The 13,372-nt window shown below is 45.3% G+C and overlaps 1 protein-coding gene across 3 annotated transcripts in view; it reads right to left on the bottom strand.

Moving 5' to 3' along the window:
• Positions 1–13,372, bottom strand: part of slc44a5b (solute carrier family 44 member 5b) — a 196,793-nt gene that overhangs the window by 147,079 nt on the left and 36,342 nt on the right. For 2 of the 3 annotated variants that reach the window (XM_072273269.1, XM_072273266.1), the window contains exon 2: positions 6,507–6,617. The exons of the other annotated variant lie outside the window; for it this stretch is intronic. In XM_072273269.1, coding sequence (XP_072129370.1) covers positions 6,507–6,518 — 12 coding nt within the window. In that variant the 5' untranslated portion in view covers positions 6,519–6,617. The remainder of the gene's footprint in view (positions 1–6,506; positions 6,618–13,372) is intronic. 3 annotated transcript variants of the gene reach the window in all.

Consider the following 13,372-nt stretch of genomic DNA (forward strand, 5'->3'; position numbering starts at 1 on the left):
AACAATCTATCTCACACATTCATAGTTATTGTGTTTTATTATTATTATGTTCTTGTGTTCTGCATCAGAGTAACAATGATTTCAATAAGTACATGGATAGGAGAGTCTATTCTATATTTTATTTTACATTGTTATTCTTTTTACATTATTCTAGATCATTCCACTGCATTTGATTTGTATAAACAGATTTAGTTATCCAGATATTTCAAATTCAGAATAATAATATGTACAGTGAAATGTGGCATTTGCGTCAACAACCAACACAATCTTACGATGTGCTGGTGGCAGCCCACAAGGTGGCCACACATTCAGGCAGCAACAGAGCATGCCCACAATGCTGACTACGTGCTCACTGGGAGACACAGCAAAGACAAGTTAGGACAAAGGGCCTGTTTCCACACTATGAGACACTATGACCTCGAAACATCTCGGACAGCGACCGCAACAGGGCAATCAGTACGACAAAGGAGCAGTCTAATCCAGAGCGAATCTGTGACGAGTGAGTGTTCATCGAGAGTGTTCTGTCTAGTTACTTCATTGTGTTCTATGGAAAGTACAAGGCATGGACTGTAAGACCCTACAGAAGACAGTAAAATCCTCTGAGAGGAACATCAGTGTCTCACTCCCCACTACGTAACATTTACTGGGGACATTGTATACAGAGAGCCCAAAGCATTGTGCATCATCGGTGTCTCACTTCCCACTATGTGACATTTACTGGGAGTGCTGTATACAGAGAGCCCAAAGCATGGTTGGGGATCCCTAGCACGCATCCCATAATCTCTCTGACCCACTACCATCGGGAAGGAGGTACAGGAGCATCAGGACTAGGACTGTCAGACTGGGTACCAGTTTCTTCTCTCAGAATGTGAGACTAATGAATACCCTGCCACCACCAAGGGCTTCTCACTAGGACAGTGAGCTGTTTACTGTTTACCTGTGCTATGCACTACATGCATTTTCAATTACATTTTATTAACTTACATGTGGTAATATGTTGGTTTATATGCTGTGTGTGACATATGTTTTGTGGGTGCACCATCGCCAGGAGAGGTGTTGTTTTGTTTAGTCGTATATGGAATACATTTTTGGGAAATGTATGAAAATGCATTTTGGTAAAAGGATCAATAGTGCGGACTACTATCTAAATGGGGAGAAGGTTCAAACATCAGAGGTGCAGAGGGTCTTAGGCATCTTTATTTCAAGGGGAATAGAATATATGAGATAATGCTGAGCCTTATTGCAAGTTCATGTTCAATTTTGAGCTTATTATCAGATGAATGCACATATGCAAGACCATAAGACATAGGAGCATAATTAGGCCATTCAGCCCATCAAGTCTGTTCTCCCATACCATCATGGCTGATCCTGGATCCCACTCAACCCCATACACCTGCCGTCTTGCCATATCCTTTGCTGCCCCAACCAAACAGGAAACCATCAACTTCCACCTTAAATATACCCACAGACTTGGTCTCCACCGCAGTCTGTGGCAGAGCATTCCACAGATTCACTGCTCTCTCACTAAAAAAAAATCCTCCTGACCGCTATTCTGAAAGGTTGCTCCTCAATTTTGAGGCTGTGCCCTTTAGTTCTGGATACCCCCACCATTGGAAACATCCTCTCCACATCCATCCTATCTAGTTCTTTCAACATTCAGTAGGTTTCAATGAGATCCCCCTGCATTCTTGTAAGTTCCAGTGAGTACAGGACCAAAGCTGCCAAACACTCCTCATATGTTAACCCCTTCATTCCTGGAATCATCCTCATGAACCTCCTCTGGACTCTCTCCAATGACAAAAAATCCCTTCTGAGATAAGGGGCCCAAAACTGTTGACAGTACTCCAAGTGTGGCCTGCCTAGTATCTCATAAAGCCTCAGCAATATCTCCTTGTTTTTATATTCTAGTTCCCTTGAAATAAATGCCAACATTGCATTTGCCTTCTTTACCAGAGACTCAACCTGTAAATTAACCTTCTGGGAGTCTTTCACTTGCACCTCTGATGTTTGAACTTTCTCCCCACTTAGATAATGGTCTGCGCTATTGTTCCTTTTACCAAAATGCATCATCATACATTTCCCAACACCGTATTCCATCTGCCAATTTTTCCCCATTCTTCTAATTTGTCTAAATCCTGCAGCAATCACATTGCTTCCTCAGCACTACCTACTCCTTCACCTATCTTTGTATCATCTGCAAACTTTGCCACAAAGCCATCAATCCCATTATCCAAATCAATGACAAACAGCGTGAAAAGTAGCGGTCACAATACTGACCCCTGAGGAACACCACTAGTCACTGGCAGCCAACCAGAAACTGTCCTCTTTATTCCCACTCACTACTCCACTATACACGCCAGTATCTTTCCTGTAATGCCATAGGATTTTATCTTGTTAAGCAGCCTCATGTGTGGCACCTTATCAGATGCCTTCTGAAAATCCAAGTAAATGACATCCACTATCTCTCCTTTGTCCACCCTGCTTGTTACTTCCTCCAAGAACTCGAACTTTTACAGCAACTATGCTAACTTTGACTTATTTTATCATTAGTCTCTAAGTACCTCGAAACCTCATCCTTAATAACAGATTTCAACATTTTCCCAACCACTGTTAGGCTAACTGGCCTATAATTTCCTTTCTTTTGCATTTCTCCCTCCTTAAAGAGTGGAGTGACATTTGCAGTTTTCCATTCCTCTGGAACCATGCCAGATTCAAGTGATTCTTGAAAGATCAAGACCAATGCATCCATTATCTCTTGAGCAACCTCTCTCAGGACTCTGGGATGTAGTCCATCCGGTCCAGAGACTTATCCACCTTAAGACCTTTGAGTTTGCCTCGCACTTTTTCCTTTGTAATAGCAATGCTCCCTGACACTCACAGACTTCTGGCACACTGTTAACACTTTCCACAATGAAGACAGATGTAAAGTACCCATTACATTCATCTGCAATTTCTTTGTCCCCCATTACTACCTCACCACCACTATTTTTCCAGTGGTCCAATATCAACTCTCACCTTTCTTTTACTCTTTATATAACTGAAAAAACTTTTAGTATCCTACTTTTTTGGCTAGTTTGCCCTCATATCTCGTCTTTTCCCTTATAGTTTTTTTAGTTGCCTTCTGTTAGATTTTTAAAAACTTCCCAATCATCCAGCTTCCCACTCACTTTTGCTACCTTATATGTCCTTTCCTTGGCTTTTATACAGTCTTAAACTTCCCTTGTCAGCCACCATTACCTACACCCGCCATTTGAGAACAACTTCTTCTGTGGGACATATCTATCTGTGCCTTGTGAACTGTTCCCAGAAACTTCAGTTATCTCTGCTCTGCCGTCATCCCTGCCAGTATCCTCCTCCAATCCACCTGGGCAAGCTCCTCTCTCATGCCTCTGTAATTCCCTTTATTCCATTGTGATACTGATACATGTGACTTGTGCTTCTCCCTCTCAAAGTGCAGTATGAATTAATCGTATTAAGATCACTGTGATCTAAGGGCAGTGTCTTTACAAGATGGGTGGCCTCAGCCATTATCAATACCCTTCTGAGATTCTCTGCCTGACGTCAGTGGTCGCATAACCAGGACTTGTGAGACGTACCAGCTGCTCACACAACCACCCACCACCGGAGAGACGCATCTCCAACTGGCCACCCACCCTGATCTGTAATTGGTATTACAGATTGAGATATCATCAGGGCCCTGTAATTCGATTCCTCTCCTTCATAGATGAGAGTTACTGCAGTTCTGCTGGTCTGTTTGTTTCCTGTCTATTTGCCTCCGGTTGGTGTTCATGGTAACAAGCCCTTCTGGCCCAACCAGCCTGCGCCGCTCAATTACACCCATGTGACCAACGAACTTACCAACCGATACATCTTTGAAATGTGGGAGGAAACCTGAGCACCCGGAGGAAACCCACGCAGTCACAGAGAGAGCGTACAAACTCCTTACAGGCAGGGGTGAGAATTGAACCCAGGTCACTGGATCTCTAAAGCATTACACTAACTGCGACACCACCAGGCTACCCCCCTTCTGAGTTGGAACAAGTTTTTGGCAATTCAAAGTAAATTTATTATCCAAGTACACGTATACTACCTTGAAATTAATTTTCTTATGGGCATTCGCAGTAGAACAGAGAAATACAATGAAAAATTACATACCAACGAAGACTGATAGTGCTACCTTTTAATATCAAACAGTATAGGCCTTTCAGCCCATGATGTTACGCTGACATATATGAATGCAATTCCAGCCTATACAGCCATAACCCTCCGGTTTTCTATCGTCCATGTGCCTATCTAAGAATTTCTTAAATGTCCCTAATATAGCTGCCTCTACCACCACCCTGACAGGGTGTTTCATGCACCCACTGTGTGCGCAGAAAACCATACTCTGATATTCTCCCAACCACCTTCAAATGATTCTCCTTTGTATTAGCTATTTCCGCCCTGGGAAATTTGACCTGTGAATTTTGTACGCTAATATTTTAGGTAGTCACGAAACAACAAGCTTCACGACATAAAGCTTCCACATGCTTCCTATAATGAGGAGACCAGAAATGAAAGCAGAACAGAACATCTGCTGGCTGAGGTTTATGCTGGAATTTGGTTCTAAGCAACAACTTCTTTTTTGGACTACTTCCCTTTTGAGACACAGTGAGATGGATCAACAGGTTTAGAGCTGTCGGCCCATGGCCGTAGCGTACTACAGCACAGAAAGAGGCCCATCTTGTCCATGCAGACCTGTTCTCCTGTCTGGTTCCATCGACATAGCCTCCACACCCCTCCAAACTTCTCAAATGTTGAAGTCAAACCACTTCTGCTGGTAGCTCACCACCTACTGACTGAAGAAGTCAGTCCTCAGGAATCCCCTTAAATATTGTATTTCACCTTTCACTCTTAACCTATGACCTCCAGTCCGAGTCTCACCCAACCGCAGTGGAAAAGGCCTGTTTGCATTTGCACTATCTCTACACTTCACAATTTTGTACACCTTTATTAAATCTCCCCTCATTCTCCTACACTCCAGCACTATAAGACCATAAGATACAGGAGCAGAATTAGGCCGTTTGACTCATTGAATCTGCTCTGCTATTTCATCATGGCTGATCCATTTTCCTCTCAGCACCATTCTCCTGCCTTCTCCCCGTATCCCTTCATGCTCTGACCAATCAAGAATCCATCAACCTCTGCCTTAAATATAGCCAATGACTTAATCTTGCCTAACCTTATTCCCTCATTCCTGAGCAGTTCTCAGACTTATGTGCTCTCAGCATTGGAATCATCCTTCCAGTACCTACAGAACCATAGCAAGATAGAGAGCACAGTAACAGGCCCTGTGGCCCATCTACTCCATGCTATCCATCAACCACCCATTGACACCAATCTTACACTGATCCCATTTCAATCTTCCCACATTCTCATCAAACCCCCCACCCCCGATTGAAGACCATAAGACCATAAGACATAGGAGCAGAATTAGGTCATCTGTCCCACCGAGTCTGCTCTGTCATTCAATCATGGCTGATTCTTTTATAACATCTCTTCCTCAACCCCAGTTCCCGGCTTTCTCCCCGTAACCTTTGATGCCATGTCCAAGATGAGCTTTATTTGTCACATGTACATCGAAATATACAGTGAAATGTGTTGTTAGCATCAGCAACCAACACGGTCCAAGGATGTGCTGGGGGCAGTCCACAAGTAACGCCACAACTCACTAACCCTAAACTGTATGTCTCTGAAGTGCGGGAGGAGAGCAGAGCACCCGGAGAGAACCCACCTTTGTCACAGAGAGAACATATGGAGAATGGTGGGAATTGAACCCCGAACACGGGCGCTGTAAAACATTACGTTAACCACTACGCTAACATGTCGCCTGATTCTACTGCTCACCCACACACTGGGGACATTTACTGCGGCCCAACTAACCCACTGACCTGACATCTCGGGGAAGTGGGAGGGAACCAGAGCACCCGGAGGAAACCCACAGGGAGAACGTGCAAACTCCACCCAGACAGCGCCAGGGGTCATGATGGCACCCATACCTCTGGAGCTGTGAAACAGCGACTCTGCCCGCTGTGCTGCCCTGCACCAGATGTTTGGTGGTGATAAACGACTTCAGAACTGTAAGGAAACGTGCAAACAAATGTTCCGACTTGACAGACGCCACGGTGATGCGCAGACTATAAATACAAAAGGAATGGGATTGGTCCTGGTGCTGTGGTCCCTGGCAGACGCACCCAGACACCGTTAGGGTGGCAACAGCTGAAGGCTATTTTCAGCTCTGGTTGAATTTCTATTGTTGGAATTCCTTCCCCACCAACCGAAAGAGGAAAGATTCCACCCCACAACAGGACATCAGCATATCTACAGAGCCCAAGATGGTGACTGCACCCAGACACAGAAAGAGCACACAAACTACCCCAGACAACCACCTCTCCCCACCACCATTGAGGACATCTTCAAAAAAATGGTGCCTTGAGAAGATGGCATCCATCATTAAGGCCTCTTACCCTCTGGGACATGTCCTCTTCTCATTACTACCATCAGCGAGCAGGTACAGGAGCTTGAAGACACACATTCGGCATTTCAGGAACAGCTTCTTCCCCTCTGCCACCTGAATTCTGAATGGACAATGAGACCTTGAAATCTACCTCACTATTCTTTTTTTTCTGCACAGTTCTTGTCTAATCTGCTCCCATTACCCTTACAAGCAGTGGGTCCCATTCCCTGTCATGTCCTGTCATCCACTGACACATCTCCTGAGCCCAGGAACGTTTGTGGGGTGAAAGGATTGTTGCTGGTTTGGGTCCTGGTGCAGGGTTTTGACCCAAAAAGAATTATCTCCCTGCTGTCCCACTGACATCCTCCAGCAGATTGCTTGTCATTCCAGGTGCCAGTGTATGCAGTCTGTTGTCCATAGAGACATTCAGATTTATTAACCGTGGACGTTGAAACACAGGGAAATGCGTCATTTGCGTCAACAAGCAACTCAACCGAAAGACGAGCAGGGGCTGTCTGCATGTGTCACTACACATTGCGGCATCTCCCTTCAGCCACTCTGTCTGACTATGAAACCCTGCAGGGAGTACTTCAGAACCCTCTCCACTCTGAAAACAAGCCCAGCCCCTCTCTCTTCCCCACAGGGCTGATCTCTCATCCCCAGGAACAATCCCCACGCCAACGCGGAATCGCTCAGCACCTCGGAATTGGTCTCTGGTAGCACCCACACTCGCACAGCAGCTTCAAACTCCCGGGAGAGAAACACCTCGGTCAGGAAAGCTCACCAAGGCCTCGACTTCCTGAGGAGGCTGAAGAGAGCTGGACCGTGCACATCCATACTCACGCCATTCTACAGATGCACAGGAGAGAGCATCCTGACAAGATGCATCATACAACGGTATCGAAACTGTGCTGTAGCAGACAGGTAGGCTTTACAATGGGTAACCTCTGCCCAATGCCTCAGTGGCACAAGACTACTTATCAACAAGGACGTACAGTCTATACAGAAAAAGGGCCAGTAACGTCATGAAGGTTCCCATCCACCCTCTCATGGACTGTTAGTCCCACTCCCATCAGGGAGGAGGCTACGTAGGACCACTTGATTTAAAAACAGTTACTTTCCCCAAGCAGCAAGGCTGAACAACAACTCCACCCACTAACCTACCCTTCCACACCCCCAACCACCATTACTTTATCATTTCCTGTCAGTCACCTTGTGTACAGACACTCTTGTGCTTAGTGTGACTTTATGGACAGACAATCAATGTATAGAAGCTATCTTATGTATTTATATTTATTGTGTTCTTTATCTTATCGTGTTTTTTGTGCTACATCAGATCCAGAGTAACAATTATTTCGTTCTCCTTTACACTTGTGTAATGGAAATGACATTAAACAATCTTGAGATCTTGAATAACCACCCAGTTTCTCACATCATTTCCACTTCCCACCCCACCTCTCTGCACCTACCCACACAATTTCTCTCACCTGGATTCACCTATCACCTGCTCCTCCCCCTCACTTTTTTTTTGGCCTAAAACTCTTTCCCTCTGTAACGTTCCCCATCTGTAAACCCATCTATGTGCCTTTTAAACATTGTAAATGTACCACTCCCTCTGGCAGCTCCTTCCACTCATCAGCCTCCGGGTAAAAAAGCTGCCCCTTAGGGCCCTTTTAGATCTTTCCCGTCACTTCAATCAGAATGAGAATCAGGTTTATTATCACTTACATCACTCACAAAATTTGTAATTTTGCAGGAACAGTTCATTCATTCATTACGAGCCATGTTATATGGCGTGGCAATCATGAGTTTTCCATGACCGTGATTGTTCTTGACAAAAGTACAAAGTTCAAAGTAAATTTATTATCAGAGGTGTCACTATATGCAACCCTGAGATTTGTTTTCTTCTGGGCATTGACAGTAAATACAATAAATATACAGAGATCCATTGATCCCAGTATCTGAAGATGACGTGGGGGCTGAATCCAAGGAAAGCATTGGGTCCGGACAGAGGACCTGGCCGAGTACTGAAGACCTGTGCTGACAAACTGGTTGGTGTGTTCACGGACATCTTCAATCCCTCGCTGGCAGTGTGTGGTACCCACCTGCTGCAGGCAGGCTTCAATCGTGCCAGTGCCCAAGAAGAGCATGGTAACCTGTCTAAATGACTATCGCCCAGTGGCACTTACACTGATGAAGTGTTTTGAGAGACTGGTGTTGAAGAATATCTGCTCCTGTCTAAATAGCGACTTGGATCTGCTCCAATTTGTCTACCAAAGCAACAGGTCGACAGCAGATGTTGTCTCGTTGGCTCTTCACACAACTCTGGAACATCTGCGCAGCAAAGATGCATGCATCAGGATGCAATGACAACGTTAAGGAACCTTCCCACCCACAAGGTCAAACAAACAGAGTGACACAGTACAGAGCCAGGCCCTTTGTCCCATCACTTCCATACTGACCCTCCAGTACCCACCCACACCAACCCCATTCTCCAGCACTATTTCTTACTGTAACTCAGAGTTTTTTCTCATTATTATGTATTGCAATGTACTGCTGTCGCAAAACAATGAATTTCATGACACAGGTCAGTGATATTAAACCTGATTCTGATTCACCTCCAAGGCAGTGGTTTCCAGATTCCAGCCTCACTCTGTGGGGATTCCTCCTCAAATCCCCACAACCCTCCTATTCCTCACTCCAGACAAATGCTTTCTGCTCTGAGGTAAGTTACAGAGAAGTACTAAATAGGTGAGCACTGTGCTCCCTGGAGCATTGAAGATTGAGGGAAGATTTGATAGAGGTATACAAAATTATGAGGGGTATAGATAAGGTAAATGTAACCAGACTTTTTGCATTGAAGTTCGGGGAGATGAGAACTAGAGGTCATAGGGTAAGGGTAAAAGGTAAAATTTTTAAGGGGAACATGAGGGGGAACTTCACTCAACGGATGGTGAGAAAGTTCAGCACGGATTTGCTTATAGTCAGAATGGTAATCCATGCGTGGAGTCAAAAGAGATGGCGGAGATCTTACATTATTTTTTTGCACCTGTATTAAGAGACAGACACAAAGAGTTTATAGAAATGAGGCAAAGCGGCATCAACTTCATAGACCCTAAACAGATTACAGGGGAGAAGATGTCTTGAGACAAATCAGGGTGGATAAATCCCCGGGGCCTGATGAGTGAAGCAAAAGTGGAGGTGTTTGCCTCATGATCTACTCCTCTTGGTGCACAAATGAATCAATGTTGTCCCAATTCTGCTCACCAGAACTGTAATATCTCGCAATTAAGTGCCGTCCATTTTACCTGCCGCGGGAGATTTCCCCGATCATTTTGGTAGTGGTGTATATTCCACCTCAGGCCAGTGTCAATCAGGCTCTAGATGATCTGAGCGACAGGATCAACATGCATGAAACAGTGCACCCTAACACCTTCACCATCGTTTTGGAGGATTTTAACCAAGACTGCCTAAAAAGTCACTAAATAATTACTATCAACAAATCTCTTGTAGTACCAGTGGAAACAACATAAGACTAAGAACACAGAACAAAACTAAAACAAAAACTATAAGTTACAACAGATAGATAGAGACAAACAGACAGATAGAAACACAGAGAGAGAGAGAGAGAGAGAGAGAGAGAGAGAGAGAGAGAGAGACACACACACAGACAGACACTGGATAACTGCTTCATCACCATCAAGAATGCCTACCGTGCTATTCCACGCCCTCGCTTCAGGAAGTCTGATCACCTGGCTGTATTTCTGCTCCCTGAGTATAGGCAGAGACTGAAGACTGCAGCACCAGTAGTGAGGACCAAGAAGGTTTGGACAAGGGAAGCACAGGAGTGCTTACAGGACTGCTTCGAATCCATGGACCGGACAGTATTCAGGGATTCATGTTCAAATCTGAATGAGTATGCTGCAGTTGTTACCGACTTCATTAAACCTGTGTGGATGAGTGTGTGCCCACAAAAACTTACTGTACATTCCCAAACCAAAAGCCATGGATAAACCAGGAGGTACGTCGTCTGCTGAGAACTAGATCAGTGGTATTCAAGTCTGGGGACCCAGGTCTGTACAAGAAAACCAGGTATGACCTGCAAGGGTCATTTCAAGAGCAAAGAAACAATTCTGAGTGAGGTTGGAGGTGACATCAGATGTACGACAACTCTGGCAGGGTTTGCAGGACATTACTTCCAACAAAGTGAAACCCAATAGCATGAATGGCAGCGATACTTCACTACCAGATGAACTCAACACCTTCTATGCCCACTTTGAAAGGGAGAATATAACTACAGCTGTGAAGATCCCTGCTGCACCTGACGACCCTGTGACCTCTGTCTCAGAGGCCGATGTTAGACTGTCTTTAAAAAGGGTGAACCCTTGCAAGGCGGAAAGTCCCGATGGAGTACCTGGTAAGCCTCTGAAAACCTGTGCCAACCAACTGGTGGGAGTATTCAAATACATTTTCAACCTCTTACTGCTAGGATGAGAAGTTCCCACCTGCTTCAAAAAGACAACAATTGAAGAGTAGCGTGAGTTGCCTTAATGACCATCACCCAATAGCACTGACATCTACAGTGATGAAATGCTTTGAGAGGTTGGTCATGGCTGGAATCAACTCCTGCCTCAGCAAGGACCTGGACCCACTGCAATTTGCCCATTGCCACAATAGGTTGACAGCAGATGCAATCTCAATGGCTCTTCACACGGCCTCAGGTCACTTGGACAATACAAACACATATGTCAGGGTGCTTTTCGTTGACTGTAGCTCAACGTTAGCACCATTATTTCCACAGTCCTGACTGATAAACTACGAAACTTGGACCTCTGTACCTCCCTCTGTATTTGGATCCTCGACTTCCTAACCGGAAGACCGCAATCTGTGCGGATTGGTGATAATATCTCCTCCTCGCTGACGATCAACACTGGTGCACCTCAGGGGTGTGTGCTTAGCCCACTGTTCTACTCCCTCTATCCCCATGACTGTGTGGCTAGGCATAGCTCAAATACCATCTATAAATTTGCTGATGATACGACCATTGTTGGTAGAATCTCAGATGCAGATGAGAGGGCAGTTCAGGAGTGAGATATACCAGCTAGTTGAGTGGTGTTGCAGGCAACAACCTTATATCCAACGTAAGTAATATGAAAGAGTTGATTGTTAACTTCAGAAACATAAGACAAGGAACATGAACCAATCCTCATAGAGGGATCAGAAGTGGAGAGAGTGAGCAGTTTCAAATTCCTGAGTGTCAAGATCTCTGAGGATTGAACCTGGTCCCAACATATCAATACAGCTATGAAGAAGGCAAGACAGTGGCTATATTTCATTTGGATATTGAAGAGATCTGGTTTCTCACCTAAAACACTCAAAAACTTCTATCGATATACCATGGAGAGCATTCTGACAGGCTGCATCACTGCCTGATATGGGGTGGGGGGGGGGTCACTACTGCACAAGATTGAAAGAAGCTGCAGAAAGTTGTAAAATTAGTGAGCTCCATCATGGGCACCAGCCTAAGAAGTATCCAAGACATTTTCAAGGTAGAGTGTCTCAGAAAGGCAACGCTCATTATTTAAAAAACCCCCATCGCTCAGGGCATGCCCTTTTCTCACTGTTACCATCAGGTAGGAGGTACAGAAGCCTGAAGGCACACACTCAGCGATTCCGAAACAGCCTCTTCCTCTCTGCCATCCGATTCCCAAATGCACATTGAACCCAAGAACGCAACCTCTCTTTTTTGACATATTATTTCTGTTTTTGCATAAGTTTAAATCTATTCAGTAACTGATCTGTTTTTTTTTTGATATCATCATATATTGCATTGAATTGCTGCTGCTAGGTTAACCGATTTCTCAGCATATGCCAGTGATAATACACCTGATTCTGATGTTTGCATAGTCACAGTAAAAGTGATCAAATCGACTCCACAAAGGAGAGACCCGCCAATGCCCACTGCACTGGTAACTGCATTCATGAAGGAAAGTACGCTGCCCAGCACACTACCTCAATGTGATATAGAGACTGGAACTGTGCACCGTGTTCCCAGTGTGATATAGAGACTGCGACTGTGCACAGTGATCCCAGTGTGATATGGAGACTGGAACTGTGCACCATGTTCCCAGTGTGATACAGAGACTGGAACTGTGCACGGTGTTCCCAGTGTGATATAGAGACTGCGACTGTGCACCGTGTTCCCAGTGTGATATAGAGACTGGAACTGTGCACCGTGTTCCCAGTGTGATATAGAGACTGCGACTGTGCACCGTGTTCCCAGTGTGATATAGAGACTGCGACTGTGCACCGTGTTCCCAGTGTGATATAGAGACTGCGACTGTGCACGGTGTTCCCAGTGTGATATAGAGACTGCGACTGTGCACGGTATCCCAGTGTGATGTAGAGACTGGAACTGTGCACGGTGATCCCAGTGTGATATGGAGACTGGAACTGTGCACCGTGTTCCCAGTGTAATATAGAGACTGCGACTGTGCACGGTGATCCCAGTGTGATATAGAGACTGCGACTGTGCACGGTGTTCCCAGTGTGATATGGAGACTGGAACTGTGCACGGTGATCCCAGTGTGATACGGAGACTGGAACTGTGCACGGTGATCCCAGTGTGATATGGAGACTGGAACTGTGCACGGTGATCCCAGTGTGATATAGAGACTGGAACTGTGCACGGTGATCCCAGTGCGATATAGAGACTGGAACTGTGCACGGTGATCCCAGTGTGATATAGAGACTGGAACTGTGCACGGTGATCCCAGTGTGATATGGAGACTGGAACTGTGCACGGTGATCCCAGTGTGATATAGAGACTGGAACTGTGCACGGTGATCCCAGTGTGATATGGAGACTGGAACTGTG

This window comes from Mobula birostris, chromosome 12 (assembly GCF_030028105.1).
Source record: "Mobula birostris isolate sMobBir1 chromosome 12, sMobBir1.hap1, whole genome shotgun sequence".
Taxonomy (NCBI): Eukaryota; Metazoa; Chordata; class Chondrichthyes; order Myliobatiformes; family Myliobatidae; genus Mobula; species Mobula birostris.